The following is a 20,073-nucleotide window of genomic DNA, read 5'->3' as shown; positions in this document are numbered from 1 at the left end:
ACGATTGGGTGAGGAATGGTCTTCTTGCAGGAAGTCACAGTGACAGAGTAATGAAGGCTGATCCCTATTAGCGAATTCCTTCAGCAAATGTTATTGGCACCTCCTATGTGCCAGGCAGACCTGGACAGCAGGACACAGCACTGAACAGACAAGGACTTACCCTGGTGGAGTTGACCTCCCGAGAGACGATAAACATAAATAAATGCACATGTACATTCAGATGGTGATTTGTAAAGAAAATGATACTGAATCACATGGAAAGGCGGAGTGGGGCTGCCTTGGCAGGGTGATCAGGGAGGATCTGAAGAGGAGAGATCTGACCGAGACCTGAGGAGCAGATTGAGCCAGCTAGGGGAAGAGGCCAGCAGACCAGACAAAGTGCAAAGGCCCTGAGGCAGGAACAAGTTTGAGGCTTTTAAGAAACAGTGGGGCTGGACTAGAGTGAACAAGGGGAAAGTGGAAGATGTGGATGGAAAATTTGGGACTTGTTAAATGGAGCCTCACAAGCTGAGGAAGTTGGGAGGCACTGGACATTTTAGATAAATATCTTGTTCACTTACTCATTGAGCAAGTAATTATAAGGCACCTCCCATGTGCTAGGCACTGAGATTCGGGCGTGAACACTACAATCAATATCTAGTCTGAACTTGATACTTTCTGCAGTATTAGCCAAAAAAGAAGATATTAGGGACAGAGAAATGATAAAATACTCTTTAGAGTATCTGGTCACAGATAAAGTTTTTTTTATGTTTATTTATTTTTGAGATAGAGAGCATTTGTGGGAGAGGGACAGAGAGACAGAGACACAGAATCCAAAGCAGGCTCAGGCTCTGAGCTGTCAGCACAGAGCCAAACGCAAGGCTCAAACCCACGAACTGTGAGATCATGAGCTGAGCCGAAGTTGGACACTTAACCAACTGAGCCACCCAGGCGCCCCAGATAAAGCCTTTTTTTTTTAATTAAAAAAAAATTTAACGTTTATTTATTTATGAGAGAGAAAGAGTATGAATGGGGGAGGGGCAGAGAACGAGGGAGACACTGAATCTGAAGCAGGCTCTGAGCTGTCAGCAAGAGCCTGATGCAAGGCTTGAATTCCCAAACTGTGAGATCATGACCTGAGCTGAAGTCTGATGCGTCACCAACTGAGCCACCCGGGTGCCACATAAAGCTTTTTTGTTGTTGCTGTTTTAATGTGACCCATCTCTTCATTTTCCTTAAAGCATGCCCACCACTCGACTTGTCCAAGGAGATACCAAAAGGAAGGGGAATTAGCGTTAACTCATTAATAACAAAGTAAGATCTTAAGTAAAAATAGCTAAAATCATTTTATTAACTCCCATAACTGAAAAGTTGAGTTAATGATTGACTTAAGGTTTGGCAGGGACCAAGGGCTCAATGTGATTCACCAGACCTTGGTCAATCTAGTTCCGTTTTTCTCTGAGTTGAGGCTTGAGGTCGGACCAGCCCTGTAATCTCAGTGGAAAAGGTTCCCCGCCCAGTGGGTGCAGCAGAAGCCCAGGGAGGCCCTCACCGGGATAGACCGTCTCGTTCTGTGCACTGTTCTCATCAGCCAGGCTTGAAACACGTTCACCCGGAATTGCAGGAATGGGAACATCACTTCCCGAGCCACAGAGCGAGAGGAGGGAGAGATGGTCCCCCAAAGAAAAGGTAAGGTGTTATCAAAAGGAGTCTACTTTGGATGGGGCAGGCGGCCAAACTCTTCAGGGGCCAGATAAGCAGCCTCTGGGCTGCAAGAGTTCCTGTTCACAAGCCCTGGCGGGGAGATTTTCCAGGCCGACCAAGCCGTGCTAATCACCCCGGAGCAGCAAAAACACAGTCGGCGTCCAGAGAGGTGAACCGACTTGCCCAAGATAGCACAGCGAGTAAGGCAGAGCCAGGCCTCACACACAGACTTGTCTTGCTGTTCCTGAATCCCAGGGGGGAAAACACTTTCAGAACCAGAAGGAGTTCTGTTTCGTGTCCGGTCTGTGTTGGGTCACTTGTGAGATACAGGTGTTGCAAACAAATGCCTATGAGGGCCGGCAGGGGAAATGCTCATATCCACGAACACTTACCACGTGCCAGACTGCAGGGAGCCCCATGCATTGGATCTGAGAGGTGAATACACTGAGCCCCATTTGCAGATAAGAGGACTGAGGCACTGGGTCATGTAACAGGCCCAAGGTCACATAGCCGGTAGTGGGCAGGGATGGAATCGGAGCCCTGATGTGACCCAGTGCCCGGGTGCTGTAACAGCTGCCTGTAGCCCCAACAGAGGGATGGAGGTGAGGAGGCAAGGTGACAAGTGAGAAATGTGTCCCCAGTGAGAAAATAGCAACAGAGGAGGATGAGAAAGAGCAGCTGACACAGAGGACTAGGACGTCCTGGAGACATCGGCCAGAGCACAGCTGCTGTTCACACCAGCCGATTAAAGAGGAGCCAGAAATCCAGATTTTTAAAGTTGCTGGCTCCGTCTTTTAAACATATGGTAGGCAAGGTGCCCGGGTGGCTCAGCTCAGGTCATGATCACACAGTTTGTGGGTTTGAGCCCCGCATCCGGCTCTGTGCTGACAGCTCAGAGCCTGGAGGCTGCTTTCAGATTCTGTGCCTCCCTCTCTCTCTGCCCCTCCCCTGCTCGAGCTGCCTCTCAAAAAAAAATTAAAAACACTAAAAATATATATATTGGGGCGCCTGGGTGGCTCAGTCGGTTAAGCCTCCGACTTTGGCTCAGGTCAGATCTCACGTTTGTGGGTTCGAGCCCCACATCAGGCTCTGTGCTGACAGCTAGCTCAGAGCCTGGAGCCTGTTTCAGATTCTGTGTCTCCCTCTCTCTCTGACCCTCCCCCTCTCATGCTCTGTCTCTTCTGTATCAAAAATAAATAAAACATTAAAAAAATATATTAAACATACGGTAGGCAAGGTGCCCAGGTGGCTCAGTCGGTTAAGCATCTGACGTCAGCTCAGGTCATGATCTCGCGGTTCATGAGTTTGAGCCCCGCATCAGGCTCTGTGCTGACAGCTCAGAGCCTGCAGCCTGCTTCCGATTCTGTGTCTCCCTCTCTCTCTGCCCCTCCCCTGCTCACACTCTGTCTCTCTCTCAAAAATAAATATTTAAAACAATAAAAAAAAAATATGGTAGGCAAAATAAAACAGGTGTAAGGGCTGACTTCTGGCCTCAGCTTCCCAGCTGGTGCGGGGATGGCCCGCCTTTAGGTGGATTTGTGCTGCTCTCTGGTGGCGCAGTGGGGCAGGTAGCAATGCAGGGCAAACCGGTATTTCCAGCTTGGCTGGTAATGTCCTGCACCCACTCTGTGCTGCTCCTTCCAGGGGGTCTGTCCCCAGCTTTAACCCCGCCCCCTTCTGATAAACCTAAAACATTTCAAGCTACCTTTTAAACTATTCTTTAACAGGTAATTCATGCATAAGGTAAAGAATAAGAATTGAGGGGCACCTGGGTGGCTCAGTCAGTTAAGCGTCTGATTTTGGCTCAGGTCATGATCTCACGGTTCCTGGATTCGAGCCCCACATCGGGCTCTATGCTGAATGTTTGCTCAGAGGCTGGAGCCTGCTTCAGATTCTGTGTCTCCTTCTCTCTCTGCCCCTCTTCCACTCACACTCTGTCTCACTCTCTCAAAATAAACAAATGTAAAAAAAAAGAAAGAATAAGAACTGAACAGAAGGATCTAGAGCAAGGGTCAGCTGACTGCCACTCGTGAGCCAAAGCTGGCCCCTTTGTTATTCTATGGGGCCATGAGCATTTTTTTAAGTGGTTGGGGAGGGGGGTGTAAAAAAGAACATTTCCTAACACATAAAGTTCAAATTTCAGTGTGGCCGTAAAGTTTTACTGGCACACAGCCACACCCGCGTTCATTTGCACATTGCGTAATACAGTGGCAAAGCTGAGAGCCTAATGGCCCTCAAAACCTAATATATTTACTTATCTGGCCCTTTACCAAAAAAAAAAAAAAAAATCTACCAACTCCTGGTCAGAGTGAAGAGTAACGTGTTCCCGCTCATGTTCCTCCAAGCCCTCAGTTTCCCTCTCCAGAGACCATACTTCAGCAAGTCCCTCGAAGAGGCAGAGAGGCATGCCCGTCCGCTGCCTTCACACGATCAGTACACACACAGTTCTGCACCTCGCCCTTTCTCACTGAGCGTGTCTGGGGGACAACCTGAGATCAATACTTCCTTCCTCTTTTTGACAGCTGCCTAGCACTCCGGCTTCATATTGGACTTTCATGTTTTGACTCGCATTTTGTTGCACGTCGAGGTGGTTTTCAGTCTTGGGTAATACAAGACTGCTGTTATGTGCTGGGGAGAAGCTGAGTCGTCTTCGGCTCTTGGCTCTTGAGGGCCCGCAGACCCCCCAGGGGTCACTTCCTAGGAACCGAATGGCTGAGCCCGGGGTGTCTGCGCTACACTTGGATAGCTCACGCCAAACTGCCTCCCAGTTGCCCGTCTAAACTCACAACTTTTGAGAGTGCCAGTTTCCCTACACCCTTGCCAACACGGTGTGTTATCAAGTGTTTTGCTCTTTGCCAATCTGATAGGTGGTTTTAATTTGCATTTCTCTTACTCGCTTTCATTGAAACTAAGAGATCATTGATTGTAAGATGCATCCTGATTCCACAGATGTTTGAATGTAGGAAGGCGCATCTTGGAATCATTGAAATGTAGAATATGTTGATTGAGTGACCACAGGTATCTGCTCTCATTTCCTTACTCTGTACGTGTCCTTTTCCTAGTTTTCTTGGGAGGTAGGGCAGTAGTGGTTAAGGGCTTGGGGTTCAAATCCCAGCTCTGCACTTACAAGCATGTAGCTTTGGTCAAGTTACTAAACCTCCCTGTCTGTTTCCTCATCTGTAAGAAGGGATAACAATGATATCTACCTTATAGGGTAGAGGTGAAGTTTAGATGAATTAATATATGCAAAATACTATGTTCCTGAAACATAGTAAATGCTGCATAAATGTTGGCTACAATTAACATCTTTTCTTTTGGACATTGTATCTTTTTTTTTTTTTTTTTTTTTAACAATGAGTTGCAAAGGCCCTTTGTAATAGGTAAACTCACCCTTTGGTCCTACCCACCCCACCACCCCACACCTCTGGTTCTTATTTTTCCCTGACTACAAAAGTAACATGATACAAAATTCTGACACTACAGAAATAAACTGGATAGGAAAAAGCCAATGGAAACGACTCAGATGTGCATCGAGAGGAGTGAGTAGAGAAATTGAACCATAACCCCCTGCCCACCTCCCCCCCATCCCTTTTGGGTTACCTACTTCAGCAACTTCTTCAAATGTTAAATAAAACATTTTCATGTTATGCTCCAGACTCACCCCAGAGGGACATCATTCCCTGTGTGTGCCGTGAAATGCCATTCGCAAGTGTGTCTCCCACACCCCCTCCACCTCAGACCCCCCTCCCCAGGCAGTCTACTCTCTGTCTTCCGGGTGCCCATGATGCTTCCTGTCAACCATCTGTCAACTTTACTTTCTGTAGTTCATATTATAAAAGCTATCGCAGGAGATTGGGGATTTTTCCCCCCTTAACTCTAAATTGGAAATAGAAACATAAAATTATATCACATGTCTATAAGCTGGCTACTCAAAGTGTGGTCTGTGCATCCCCTAGGGGCTTGTAGAAATGCAGAATTCAGCACAACCCCCACCCCCAGCACACATACACAGAATCAGAACCTGCATTTTAACAAGATTCCTAGTGATTTGTGTACACATTAGAGTTTCAAAAGTATTACTCTAGGAGCGCCTGCGTGGCTCAGTCAATTACACATCTGATGTTGGCTCGGGTCATGATCTTATAGTTTGTGGGTTCGAGCCCCGTGTCGGTCTCTGTGCTGACAGCTCAGAGCCCAGAGCCTGCTTGGGATCCTATGTCTCCGTCTCTCTCTGCCCCTTCCCTGCTTGCGCTCTCTCTCTCTGTCTCTCAAAAATAAACAAGTATTTTTACAAAGTATTGTTCTAAAGAATAATACTGTAAGTTTCATAAAGTATGCTGCATTTTTTTACATTTTGGATATACTACCCACGCCTTTCACAGCACACAGATTCCCAAACTGCCCAGATGTTTTCCCACCTTGTTGAGAATAGTTTCTGACGGAAACTGTGCAACAGTCCACGTGCGTCTCTGGAGCACTGTGCAGCCTCCAGTACCTGTCACGTATGCTTTTGACTAAATAACTGAAAACCTACCTTTAAGAGCAGCTTCAGCAATAAACACACTTATTATCGCACATCTTAAGAAATCTTAAGAAACCTGTAGGTAAACAGCCCCGGGATTCCTTCAGCAGCCCAACCACAGCATCTGAGGTCTTAGCTTTTGCCATCTTTCTGTGCTGGCACCTTACACCTATAAGGAACCATAGACTTTGTGGCCTCCTGATGGCCACAGCCCCAACCATCAAGAAAACCTCCTTTTATAGGAAGGAGGAAAGGAGACAGAAAGAAGCTTTCACCCCAGTTATTCCTTTATTTTTTTAATGTCTTTTATTTATTTTTGAGAGACAGAGAAAGACAGCCTGAGCAGGGAGGATCAGAGAGAGAGGGAGACACAGAATCCGAAACAGGCTCCAGGCTCTGAGCTGTCAGCACAGAGCCCGACGTGGGGCTCGAACCCATAAACCGTGAGATCAGGACCTGAACGGGTTTGACGCTCAACCAACTGAGCCACCCAGGCGCCCCTGCCCTCAGTTATTATTAAAGGAGGAAAACTTTCCAAACACGACCCCTCCTCAATTCATCAGCCAGAAAGAACCAGGTGACCGGCGCGCCGTGGGACCAATCATTGGCAAAAGGAAATGGCCGAGCCAGTGCTTGGCTCGGATTCACACCTGGAACTGGGCCTTCAGCCTCCTAAACAAAACCAGCTACGTGGGCACGGAAGCACGCGGTGACCGAACACTGTCAACGGTGTCCAGTACACCCTCTCTGTGGACTCCCCGCCGCCAACCTTGCTGCCGCCCGGTCCATTCACGCTTCTCAAGGCCGCGGGGCTGCGGGCTGCGCTCGGGGGAAAAACGCAAACCCGCCCACGCTTTGCCTAAACTCCCAAGCTCCACAGAGGAAACGGCAGGTGCCCCACAAGGTTAAGCGAACTGAATTCCAAACCTGATTTTACTCCTTCCTTGTTGTGGGATCCTGGGAAAGCATTCTAACGCTTCTGAGCCCCCAGTTTCCTTATCTGGCAAATAGAGATGACAAAAGCTACTTTGCAGGGGCCATTGAAGATTAATAAGAAAAATAATCGCTAATACTTAACACGGCACTCTCTGTGTGTCAAGGCCTTTTCTAAATTCTTTAGTTCCATTAACCATTTTAATCTTCCCTACAGTCCGATAAACAGGACTCTTGTCCGGTAAACAGCTACTAGCTCCAGCGCAAGGCGGAGATGAGGCGCAGAGACCCGCGGATTCCGGCTCTGGGGACTGGCGGTGACTTCCTAGAGAGGGGGTGGAGCCTCTCTGAGGGAGCTGCAGCGCGGAGGACCACAACTCCCGGCAGGCTCTGCGATGCCACTGAACTACAATACCCAGCATGCCCCAGGGAGCCAAGTTTAACCTACTCCTCCTGCGAGGTGTTCTGCACAGGAATTTGCTCTCCTGTCAGTTTTGCTTGCCAGAAATTCCCTGAGAGAACCAAGCAATCTGTGCGAGTAAACGTTTAGGAGCATCGTGGATAACTGACTTGTGTTTTCATCCTCACTCCTCCACCTGTCAGCTCTGAATCTGTTTTCTCATCTCTAAAGTGGAGATATCCCTAGAAATTGCCTCATCCAGTTGTTGAGAGGATTAAAAACTGGAAATGGCGGCTTGGTAAATATCAGCTAATGTCCCCTCCTCCCTCTGTGCTAAAGAGTCTTATCAAAGCATTTCATCTCTACAACAACCCTATGAGGTTGATACTATCACTGCCCTTTTCAGAAGGGGGAACTAATGCCAAAAGAGATTTAAGTCTCTTGCCTAAAGTCACCAAGCAAAGGGAGTGGTGAAGGAGGACAGAAACCCAGTAAATTTCATTCCAAAAGCGAGCCCACTTTAGGAGCCCAAATGCCTCCCACTTGCTTACCTGACGCTTTCCAATGACCCAAAGTCCAAGACAAGTATTTTCTGAATCACTTGATAAATGGGACACTATCAAGATGATTACCTGTTGTCAGTGCTGGGAAGGAGATGCAAGTGGCACTTTGAGAGTCAGCGATAGCTGAATCGGGCCTGGTTGGAGAAATCAAGGAAAGTTTCCCTGAGAGGGTGATGCTGGAGCTAAGAACTGAAGAGCCAGAATAGCACAGGCAAAAGCCCTGAGGAGGGAGAGGACACGTGTTGCAGAGGACTCAAAAAGGGCCAGTGTAGCTGGAGAGGTACAGGCAAGTCTCAGAGGTACAGGCTGTGTTAAGGAGGGGGGAAAGAGGCACCCACGGTGCAAATTTTAGGGAAATATTCACTCGCAGGATCTTGCAAGGGCAGAACTGAGACTTAAAAGTCTCCTTAAAAGAGGCTAAGTGAAAGCCCTAGACACTTCACAGGTGTCTTACTGGTCTTGGCCCTAGGCCTTTGGTTAGGGTGGCCATCCACCACAGTTTGCCCAGAAGAGTCGTGTTGTCCTGGCAAGATTATACCGGGCCTCCTTTCAATCTGATGCTTGTCTGTGTTGGGTGAGCATTCTGCGGTCACGTGACTTGTAGAGTCTGTGTCTTATCACATAAAAATGGGGAGCCACTGAAAGATTTAACCAAATTTTGAGCAAATTCTGCCTGCCACAGAGACTCGACCCTCGGGGCAGGAATAAAGGGTGCTGAAGTCATCCAAATGGGAGACAAGGACAGCCTCCTCTAAGTAAGAGAAATAGAACTGAGAAATGCTTAGAAGGCACTGCTGGCAGAACCAGGCGATGCATTGGATGTGCTGGATGAGGGTTTCTCATTCCCTTGTTTCTCTGTACTGAAAGTCCTGTCCTTCCTCTGCCAGTGTTCAGCTGTATGACCTTGAGCCAGTCCCTTTACCTCTCTCAGCTTGTTTCTATATCTGTATCAGGGCATCTAAGACCATTTATGATAAAGGAGCAGTCCCTTCTTGGATTTAACATATATTTGCAAATATGTGTCTGTGGGACCTTTGCACATGCTGCTCCCTCTATCTCCTAATCCTTCAGTTTCAGTTGAAATGTGACCACTTTAGGAGGCCACTGCTGCCCATTCCTCTTTACTCTTCACCCTGTCATAGTTATAGTCTTTCCTATTTCATTGTTAACTTGCTATCTCCAACCAGAATGTAAGCCCACTGGGCATCTGGGTGGCTCAGTTGGTTGAGCGTCCAACTTCAGCTCAGGTCATGATCTTGTGGATCATGAGTTCGAGCCCTGCGCCTGTTTCAGATTCTTTGTCTCCCTCTCTCATTGTCCCCCCCCCCCCCGCTTGCATTCTCTCTCTCAAAAATAAATAAACATTAAAAATGTTTTTTAAAATAAAATAAAATGTAAGCCCACAGCGCAGACTGTATCCATTTCCAAAACCTAGCAAAGCGCCTAGCACATAATAGTTCTTAGTAAATGTTTCTTTGGATGAATAAATGGATTGATGAGTGAATAAATGAATGAGTGAGTGCTTTCCCTGACAACTTAATGCCCCAAAACATTCTCTGTCCCTGGTAGAAATATCGTGAGGATCCAAGTAGACAGGAAAGTGCTCGCAGCGAAACAGGTAATGTTTTTAAGCTTTCTTTTCTTCCGTATCTTTCACAATCGCGTCCTCCCAAGTCAGATCACCCCTGCCCTTCTCACCAAGCACCTCAGTAACTCCCTCGCACCCGAGCCCGTAGGGACATGCAGGTTGCTGGGCCCTCCCGCACGCAAATCATGCATCCTCCCTCTGAAAAGGCAGGGGGAAAAAAACCCCATCCCGGCAACGGGTCGCGCGGTCGGAGCAGCAGGCGTCAGCGGTGTTGTCTACGCAGGCGCGCGCGCCTGCGCAGAAGGGCCCGGGGAAACGGGTGGGGGGTGAAGAAGGGGCCGGCCTTCGAGCGACAGCGACGCAAGATGGCAGCCACCACGGGCTCGGGTGAGCTGGGGCGCCGGGCCCTGCTGGCCGAGGGGACGCGGGCTTGGGCCAGGGACTGGTGACCCGCGAGGGCCCTAGCAGCGGGGCCAGGGCCTGTGCGCTGCCTGTGGCCGCTGGGCTCCGCGGCGGCGACCCGGGCGGCCTGAGCGGGGAGGAGGAGCAGGCGGTGGCCGGAAGCACGGGCGGGGGCCTGAGGGGCCTGTGGGCGGCGCGGCGGGGCTCACCGGCTTCCCCCGGCGGTGTGAGGGCCCTGTTGAGAGGAAGGACCCGGGCCCGAGGCAATGCTGAGCGGCCGGAGCTGTCGAGGGGCGAGCCCAGAGGCATTTCTCAGGAGACGAGGCTGGCGGCTCTGGGGGAGACCCAGGGGTCCCCTAGAGGATAGAAGGCGCCCCTGAATGGATGAGAGCCCCTTCCTGGGTGATGGAGGTCCGAGCGAGGGGGCAGCCTTGGGATGTCCGTTTGGCGAGGACTTCGGAGAACCCCTTAGGATGGATGGGAGAAGAACACGATCTCAGGAGGTGACCGAGGATCCTCCATTGGTTAAGGGGACGGCTCCAGCGTTAGTTTGGGGGAGGGGGTTAGCTGAGGAAGTCTCTGTGTCGACTGGAAAGGGGGCGTCTTGGCGTGACTGTTTCTGCCGGAGCTGGGGGATTAAGTGAGAAAACGATCTCTCAGATTCCAAAGGGAAGTGACCCCGTCATTATCAGGCTTTTATTTGAGGAGACATGTTAGGTTTCAGGAGCCAAGCTCTGAGTGGGGCCGCGGTGGAAACTTTCGACACTGGGTGAAGAATAGACGAATTGGGAGCCCTGGAGGCACCTGTCCGGGGCGGGAGGTCAAGGGATCTCTAATATGTCTGTTTTATGGGGCCTGTCAGTCCCTTCCGCTCCTGTGGATGCTGGTAGAAGGTGATGGGGGTTCAGCCCAGAAGCTCCTTATTGAGTGCATGGGAATGAGGCGAGGAACAAATGATATGAGATCCCTGGGTGACTGGGGCAGGAAGGCTGAGCCAATCCCCGCCTCCAGGAAGCAGAGGAGGGGAGAAGGGGGCTCGGGGGAGGGGGAGTTCTTCTACTCTCTGGTGGGTAAAGGGAAGCAGCCTGTATTTGGAGACTGGGTTCCCTGTTCCACTGCCCTTAGATGGGCCAGAGGATCGAATCCTGGAGAGTCCGTTTCGGACTTAATAGTCCTCACATGGGCACCAGGGGGCGGACTTGGGGGGCCTTTGCTTGAGGAGGTAGGGTGAGGATTAGCTGGGGAAGGTCCCCCAGAGATGCTGGTGAGGTGGAGGGATTCTGGAAGTGCAGGGTTTGGGGGAAGACGGGGAGGGGGCTGCACCTGCTGGCCAAGGAGGTCCCCTGGGTGGGGTGACATGGGTGGCTTCTGATGAAGGGAGCAGACAGGGCTGGCAGCCTGGGTACTGAGATCCTCTAGCCGGTCAAGACCACACATGAGCACTGTGAGGGGGGGGGTTGGGGATCCCAGGGAGCCACCCCTGTCTGTTTTGGTGGCAGAAGTGGGATGGGACTGAAGTGACCTGTCACAAGCTGCCCTTTTATACTCAGAGCTGCGGGGTCCTCCCAGGGGGTCGAGGAGACCACACATCCTTTTCCCAGATTTTGGTTTTAACCAAAATGGTGCTGAGTCCATTCGCTTTTTTTTTTTTTTTTTTTTTTTTTTTTTTAAAGATGCTGCCGCAGAGGAGAGGGGCTGAGTCAGGCCCGGCTGCCGGGGGCAACTTCTCACCATAACAGCACCCCATCGGGTTGCCAGGAAGGGGGTGCAGTGTGCCCGCGACAGCCAGCAGCTCCTCCCTGTGTGTGGGCACCTGAGATGGGCCGCCCGCAGTCTGGGTCGGGCCCTGCCCGTTGGAGGTTGCCTCACAGGGGCTCTTGCAGAGTCAGACAGCCTCGGCCTGGTTGGGGTGACACTGGACAGGCCGAGAGGTGCTCTAAGATGAGCCCCCGCAAAGCCCTTTGTCTGTTTATCAACGGATTGTGGATGGAGACGAGGGACACGGCCCTGTCCTTGGGGCGCTTCCACTCTAGTCGGGGAGAAGGCCACTGGAGGAGGCGGTGATGGGGAGTTAGTGCTGCCCAGGAAACTGTTGGGTGACAGTGTGGGGACACGATCAGGGAGGGCTCCTCTGGGGAGCTGGCGCTAGAGCTGGTAGAAACGACCACCTGGTGTCCCTGTGTCTCACAGGCAGGGGAGGTGGGGGCCCCGGGTGCAGAGGCCTTGTGGCAGGGCCAAGCTCAGGGCATTGGCAGAGAGGCTCATTAGAAGGTGAGTCGAAGAGCTGGCTTTGGGCTTTGTTACGTGTGAGGGGAAGCCATTGAGTAAGTGACCGGTTGGAAGTAGGCAGTCAGTAACTGTTTGTTGAGTGAGTGAGTGAATGAATGAATGAATGAATAAACGAACAAGTCCTGAAGGAGGGAAATGACCAGACCGGACCTGTGCCCCTGCCCTGAAGGCACGAGTAGACGCAGAAGGGCCTTACTTGGGTTAAACCAAAATGAGCGGTCAGGCTCTGCTTTCTAATGCTGAGAAGTCTCTCTGACGTGCCAGGGGCCCTGAGGCCATCCTTAGTCAGGGTCTGAACCAGCCACTTGGTTAACCTGTGCCCCGAGTTGCCAGGAAACAGCTTTGAAGCCTTTGAGTTCCTGTAAAGGGCTGACCTTCATTTTTTTGTGGGCACGGCTTTCAGCACCTTGGCTTCTCCCCTGGTCCTGCGGTGCGTGAGTTCCGCATGACCCTGGAGGGGGTCCTGTGAGAAGCCCCCGAGAATCCCTCGGGGTGCCTGTGCCGTGACCGGTGACTTCCTCTGCCAGGGCCAGGACTGTGGGACCTTGAGCCCTGGGCTTCCAGGTCCTTCCCCTCAGCCAGCATCCCACAGGCTTGCCCGACAGTTAACCAGGAACCCCGAGTGCCCGAAGAGCAGCCCCGGACCAGGCATGGGGCTGGAGCAGCCTCCCCTACGCCTCACGCATGTGGATTCCACCGTGGAGGTTGCGTGGCTTTCCATTCCATTCAGGGGTGTCCCCAGAGAGCCGGAGGTGGAACAGGAGACCCTGCAGTCCGGGAACTTGGTCTCGTTCCTGTGTGACTCGCTCTGTGAGTGTCTTGTGCTGCTTGTCACCGGCCGCCTTCTGTATGGATGGCGTGGGCTCTGCATCCAGAGAGGTGCCTCGCCTACCTGGTGCTCCGCGGGAGCGCTCTGCTCCGCGATGGGGGGCAAAGGGCGTCATGGTGGTCCGGGACAGCGTGGCTCTCTTTAGGGATTCCCAAGGTTAACTGTGATGAGTGGGACTTGTCCCCCTTCGTGGTAACTTTCAAACCGTACCTTTCACTCCGCCGTGTGCTCTGTCCTTCCCCTTCTCTCTCTCACCCGAATTGCAGCTGCAGTACTTTGATGAAAGTGGAATACAGAACGTGAAGTCAGGAGCCCTCTGTTTAATTCGGAAAAGGCCCCAGTGACGTGCAGAGCAGTGGAGTAAACATTTAACACTGAAACACTTCAGAGTTTTCCGGGTAATTTGACTCACCTGTTGCGGCATCTCGTGCAATGCTCCACAGTCTGATGAGCTCAGCAGAGAAAGTATCGTCCCCACAGCTTTGCTGAGCGGCGGCACTCGGACTAGAGCTCCATGTCCCTCCCTCCCTAGCCCTCTCCACTGCCTTAGGAAAGAAATGGAAAGGCGTGGAATTTAGCATATGCTCTTCCTAGGTTTGGGGGTGTTTGATCTTGGTATGAGAAACGGCTTTAAAGAGAAGGAAGGGTCTGCCGGCTGTAGGTAGCAGAGCCCTTGTGACAGCATTCCCGGCCACTGTGTGTCCCATCTGGGTAATGTGCCGTCCAGCGAGAGCAAAGTCCACTTTTAAGGAAGTTCTCTCTTATACCTTGCACTCAGTGCCTTCTACGCACTGGGCTTGGGCCTCCCCATGTCATCTACGAAGTAGGACCTTGTCTTCCATTACATGCAGGCCCTTCAGACTTCTTTTTATTGTTTTTTTTTTTAATTTATTTTAGTGTCTGTTTATTACTGAGAGACAGAACATGAGCATGAGAGGGGCAGAGAGGAAGACACAATCTGAAGCAGGGCCTCCAGGCTCTGAGCTGTCAGCACAGAGCCTGACGTGGGGCCCGAACTCACAAACCACGAGATCAGCCGAAGCCGGACGCTTAGCCAGCTGAGCCACCGAGGCGTCCCTAGACTTCTTTGTAAAGTGCGCTTCTGGGGCTCACTATGTGCTAAACACTATATTAAATTCGGTCGAGTTACGTTATCTCATTCCTCCAGGCAGTACTTTGAGACAGGTGTCTGTCATGAAGCTGAGAGAATAGGCCCAGAGAAGGGAAGGGACTTGCCTGGGGCGCAGAGCCAGTGACAGGGGAGCGAGGCTGCGGAAGCTGGGACAGCTCTGCTCCAGGGCACCTGCTCTTGGCCATGTCATTCTTCCTGCCCCCACTGCCTTCTCTCCAGCGAGGCCTCTCACACTCACAGGTCTGTCGGCATTTCCGACTCGGCCAAGGATCTCTCCTGGGTGGACATTGTGGCCCTCAGGTAGGGTTCTTTCCTCACCCTTCCACCCACCCATCGCAAGCCCAGCAGGTGTAACTCAACAAAAGATGCCAAATCCTCCTCTCCATCTCTCTTTTCCCTGGAAGACTGCAGAAGCCAGCTTCCAGTCCTGCCCGTTTCCAGTCCATTCTCTAGAGGAGGCACATGAACTCTTGCAGACTGAAAGCAGAAACCGCCACTCCTCTGCGGAAAGCCTCACCGTGCGCTTAGAAGCAAATCATTCTCTTTTCTGGGGGCACAGATGGCCCTCTGTGGTCTTGGCCTTGCCCACCCCCTGACCTCACATGGTATCATGTACACCTCTGCTCTTGCTCTAACCCCTTTGGGAACGCTCTGCCTCTAGATCTTCAGGTCTCCACTCTTCAGAAAGGCCATCCCTAACTACCCCCATTCAGTGTAGTCTTCTGAGTCATTGTCACATCTCTCCTCTGTTCTTCTAAAGCACTCACCTTGGGGCGCCTGGGTGGCTCAGTCAGTTAAGTGTCCAACTTCGACTCAGGTCATGATCTCAAGGTTCGTGCTTTCAAGCCCCACGTCGGGCTCGGTGCTGACAGCTCAGAGCCTGGAGCCTGCTTCGGATTCTGTCTCCCTTTCTCTCTGCCCCTTCCCTGCTCCCACTCCTATGTCCCTGGCACTCAGCATCGTCCCTGACATTGTAGGTGCTCAGTAAATATTGGTTGACTGTTGCAGTGAATCAATCAAAGGTCTCACCTCAGTGTAGCCAAATACATAAATTTGACAGATTTGGAGGAACAGCGTGTCTGATAAGGAAGAAGCAAAAGTGGCTTTTCAGCTTTTCAAAAAGGAAAGCCCTTGCCCTGCTTAGTTGGTAGTTCTAGAGGGACTGTAGCAGAGACTTAACTCTGTCCTCTCTTTCCATAACTGTCCTGATGCACTTCCCACATTTTACTCTTTGTCTCCACCCTTGTCAGAAAACCTGGTCCTTGTCCCTGGTCACCCTAGTGTCAGAGAAACATAAGGTCTTGTATTTTGTCACCAGCTGTTTGTTGTCCCATTGTCAGGACGGTAAAGATAGATTGCCAGTGTTTCTCCCCCTGGATTGGCAGTTCTTAACCGAGCATGCATGCGCATCACCAGGATTGCTTGCTCTGTGGCTGGACTCCACCCTTTGAGTTCCAGAGTCAGGAGTTCTGTGTGTTGTGGTGTCCGGGCGGGGGCCTGCGAATTTACGCTTCTAGTGAAGTTCCCAGGTGACGGGTGGGCTGCAGGTCTGGGGACCCCACGTGGAGGACCATTACCATAGAGGAGAGGGAACACTCCCTCTGGGCGGGCACTGACTGGGGAGCCAGGCTGCACTTGCCAGTTGCTCAGGAATAAAAGTTACGTGCTGCCAACTTTCTGTCGACTTTTCGGGAACATTGAAGCTGGGGCATCACCCTCCAGGCCTCCTTATTTTCCAAGACAGAAGCAGTACCCGACTCCTAGTTCACTCTCTTCCTAAAATAGGCAACCAAACGAGTTTTAGCTGGCAGCTTTCAGGAGAAATGTTATGAGGCTTGGTCAGGCCAGGGGTTTCCAAGATTGGCATGCTGTAGAGTAGCTGCTGCCTCGTGGCCCTGGTTTCCCCAAAAGATGTTTTAAAGGGGCTTCAGGTCCATTTTGTACCACAAATATTTTAATATGTTGCTGTGTTTCACATTACCGCATTAAATGTTTTACTATGACATGGTGTAAAAGCCTATCAAATATTCATGCGTTTTCAACCTGGTTGTCATATTTTCTTTGTAATATCCTGCAGCTGCTGACTTTTCAGTTTATATTTAGCCAGGAGAATAGCTGGCTGACTTTTGATACTGACACAGATCCAGGAAAAATCCTTCTGGAAAGAATTCTGAAGTAACAGGAACAAATATTTTCTTTTTAAAAATCTTGGATTACTGTGGTGTTTTAGCACCTTGGTGAAGTTATCTTAACATTTTCATGTTATCCTTTTAATAGTGTATTAAGATTAGCAAGAGTTCACTTTGACTTCCTCTGTTTTGCCCCTTGAAGCTGTTTCTCCAGCTGTCTTTTGGTGTCAGATTCACACACAGATATGAGGAATCTTAAAATTTAGGTTGACTCGGTAGATTAAAATGCCATAGAAATTAAACATGTATTAGAATATCCTTTAAGTTTTTCTGATCTGTTCTGCTTCTGTTCTTTGGTATGTGTGGATTTAATTTTTAAATACATTCATTGAAGGAGCACCTGGGTGTCTGAGTCCGTTAAGTGTCCAGTTGGTTTTTGCTCAGCTGATGGTCTCACAGTTCATGAGTTGAAGCTCTACATCAGGCTTTGTGCTGACAGCGCGGAGCCTGCTTGGGATTCTCTGTCTTCCTCTTCCTGTGCTCCTTCCCTGCTCGTGCTCTCTCTCAAAAATAGACATTTATATATATTCACTGAAATCCTAGGTTAAAATTAATGTATCATGATTTTAAGCTTAAACTCTCCCATTTGGGATGGGATGAAGTTCTAACTCATTACTGGTTCACTCACAAGATCTGTAGGATCCATTTATTTATTTAATATTTTTTTTTACGTTTATTTATTTTTGAGAGAGAGAGATACAGCCTGAGTGGGGGTGGGGTGGAGAGAAAGAGAGACACAGAATCTGAAGCAGGCTCGGGCTCTGAGCTGTCAGCACAGAACCCAACACGGGGCTCGAACCATGAACCATGGGATCATGACCTGAGCCAAATTTGGACGCTCAACCACCGACTGAGCCACCCAGGCGCCTATAATATTTTATTTTTAGGTAATATCTACCCAATGTGGGGCTCAAACTCACAGCCCCAAGATTAAGAGTTATATGTTTTACCGACTGAGCCAGTCACACACGCCTAAGCTCAACCAATATTTGGATTTATATCTCTGCATAGCCCCTGACGTTCTAGCATTAGGGCATAGTCAGGCCATTTGGAGTCAAATGTGCTTGCTTTGTAGAAAATATTGATGTAATAGCCTAATATACAGTTTCTAAATGGCTTAGAGTAACAGGTTTTTTTTTTTTTTTTAATGTTTCATTTATTTTTGAGAGAGAGGGAGAGACAGCGTGGGCAGGGGAGGGTCAGAGAGAGAGGGAGACACAGTATACGAAGACAGGCTCCAGGCTCTGAGCTTGTCAGCACAGAGCCCAACGTGGGGCTCAAACCCATGAACCTCAAGATCATGACCTGAGCCGAAGTCGGATGCTTAACTGACTGAGCCACCCAGGTGCCCCCTTCATATACAGTTTCTAAATGGTTTAGAGTATCAGTAACATGCTTCATATGTATTTTATGAAACAAAGGTCATTTTGTAGTGAAGAATCCTTTGACTTGTGTGGTTTGGATTAAGAAAAAACAGTTTTCCTTCATTTAAAAAAAATGTAGGCTTCCCTGAAAGTCTCTATTATACTTGATTTAAAAAAACTAGTTATCAATTTTTAATGATTTCAGTAGACATGAGGTATCTCCGTTACTTGGTAGTGGTGTTCAGTATTTTGGCCACATAGACCATGGTAGAGTTTACAGTAGGAAGGGAAGAGTTGGGGCGCCTGGGTGGCTCAGTTGGTTCCGCGTCCCACTCGATTTTGGCTCAGGTCATGATGTCCCAGTCTGTGGGATTGATCCCTGTGTCACACTTTGCGCTGATGGCGCAGAGCCTGTTTGGGATTCTCTCCGCTCGCTCGCTCGCTCGCTCTCTCTCTCTCTCTCTCTCTCTATCTCTCTCTCCCTCCCTCTCTCCCTCTCTCCCTCCCTCCCCCTGCTCCTCCCCTGCTCCTCCCCTGCTGACCCTCTTCTTTCTCGTAATAAACAAACAAACAAACATTAAAAAACAAAAGGGAAAAGCTGGTGCTGTTTCTCCAATCTGGAGACATTTATTAAGTACCATTATATGACAGGTAACATACCAGATTCAGGAGAGGCAGGATTGAATGAGTCACAGCTCTAACTGGAGAAGCTCCGAGAGTGAGTCAGACAATAAAAAGGAAAGAAAATAGGATTTAAAGAAAAAGAAGAGGCCCAGCACAGACACTGTGTGAGGGTAAAGGTATGTGAGAGGGGTCTCTGAGGAGACCTGTATATACTGGCTGGTTTCTAACCTAAGATTCCTATTCTCAAGATCATTTAGAATACCATGTATAACTTTCCTTGGGCTACTTAAAATCCATACTAAGCCCCTTTGATAATCTTTATAATATGAAGACTTTCTTTTAATAGTGCTATGAATGTTTCCGTGCAGAAACAAACCAGAGGTAGAATTTTGTGACATCGAACATTGTTCGTTCTAAAATAAGATTCCTTGCTAGCACCCAGCCACCCATTCATTCATTCAGCAAGCATTTGAGTGCGTACTCTGACAGAGCACTCCTTAAGGGGTTGGAGATTTGGAGTGAACACAAGAGACAAGGTTTTGCTATCCTGGAGCTTATCTTTGTTCAGACAAGGAGAGGCAGTTAACAACTAATGAAGTCGAAATGAATATATTTAAAATGTCAAGTGGTAATGAGCACTGTGGAGAAAGATAAAGCAAGATAGGGCGCCTGGGTGGCTCAGTTGGATACATGTCCGACTTTGGCTCAGGTCATGATCTTGCAGTTCGTGGGTTGGAGCCCCGTGTCAGGCTCTGTGCTGACAGCTCGGAGCCTAGAGCCTGCTTCAGATTCTGTGTCTCCCTCTCTGCCCTCCCCTGCTCATGCTCTGTCTCTGTTTCTCAAAAAATAAATAAGCGTTAAAAAACCTAAAAAAAAGAAAAAGAGGGGCGCTTGGGTGGCTCAGTCGTTTAAGCGGCTGACTTCAGCTCAGGTCATGATCTCTCGGTTCGTGGGTTCAAGCTCCGCATTGGGCTCTGTGTTGACCATTTGCTCAGAGTCTGGAGCCTGCTTCTGATTCTGTGTCTCCCTCCCTCTCTGACCGTCCCCCGCTCACGTTCTGTGTGTGTGTGTCTCTCTCTCTCAAAAATAAATAAAGATTAAAAAATTTTTAAAGAAAAAGAAAAGAAAGCAAGATAAGGCAGTGCGAAGTTCGACCTTAGTGAGGAATGAGTGAGCCAGCCCCCCGGCCATTCAGAGAATCCCAGGATGAGGGAAGAGCATGTGCAAAAGCAGAGAAGTGAGGTTGACCATTTGTTCAGGAACTGAAAGAGACGTGGTGTGACTGATAGAGGACGAGGGGCCAGGGAGCCGGTGGCAGGAAATGACGCTGGAGGGGCAGGTGGTGCTCTGGAGGCTGTGCGCTGGGCCAGTTGGAGGGCCAGTTGGCTGAGTGATGGAAGTGAACTTGCTTTTTTAAAAGCTCATCGTGGAGACTAGACTGCAGGTAGAAGCCAAGCAGGCTGAGCAACCAAGTTAGGAAGCAGAGAGGGCACGGACTGCAGGGATCCCAGTGGAGATGGCGGAAATGGACCGTGTTTGGAGTATATCTGGAAAC

At 49.8% G+C, this 20,073-nt stretch overlaps 1 protein-coding gene and 1 long non-coding RNA gene across 4 annotated transcripts in view; both read left to right on the top strand.

Annotated features, from left to right (window-relative positions):
- The first annotated feature begins 1,497 nt into the window (after positions 1-1,497).
- LOC115273105 lies at positions 1,498-7,698 on the top strand. Of its 2 annotated transcripts, none has more exons than XR_003900680.1 (2): positions 1,498-1,668; positions 7,356-7,698. It is a non-coding gene; the product is annotated as an uncharacterized LOC115273105 (long non-coding RNA). The 2 variants fall into 2 exon arrangements; XR_003900679.1 differs by lacking the exon at positions 1,498-1,668 and adding an exon at positions 6,922-7,109.
- Positions 7,699-9,980: 2,282 nt separating this feature from the next.
- The window catches only part of UBE2V1 (ubiquitin conjugating enzyme E2 V1), a 29,627-nt gene continuing 19,534 nt past the window's right edge, over positions 9,981-20,073 (top strand). Inside the window, exons 1-2 of one of the 2 annotated variants that reach the window (XM_029916012.1) lie at positions 9,995-10,076; positions 13,476-13,607. Coding sequence is in view for 1 of the 2 variants with exons in the window: in XM_029916011.1 (XP_029771871.1) it covers positions 10,055-10,076 (22 nt within the window). In the remaining variant the exon portion in view is untranslated. Of the gene's footprint in view, positions 10,077-13,475; positions 13,608-20,073 lie in introns of both variants that reach the window. The other variant, XM_029916011.1, reaches the window with a different exon arrangement.

Source organism: Suricata suricatta, chromosome 12 (genome assembly GCF_006229205.1).
Source record: "Suricata suricatta isolate VVHF042 chromosome 12, meerkat_22Aug2017_6uvM2_HiC, whole genome shotgun sequence".
NCBI classification, from domain to species: Eukaryota; Metazoa; Chordata; class Mammalia; order Carnivora; family Herpestidae; genus Suricata; species Suricata suricatta.
The sequence above is the reverse complement of the archived record's forward strand: the minus strand, read 5'-3'. Positions and strand labels throughout refer to the sequence as shown.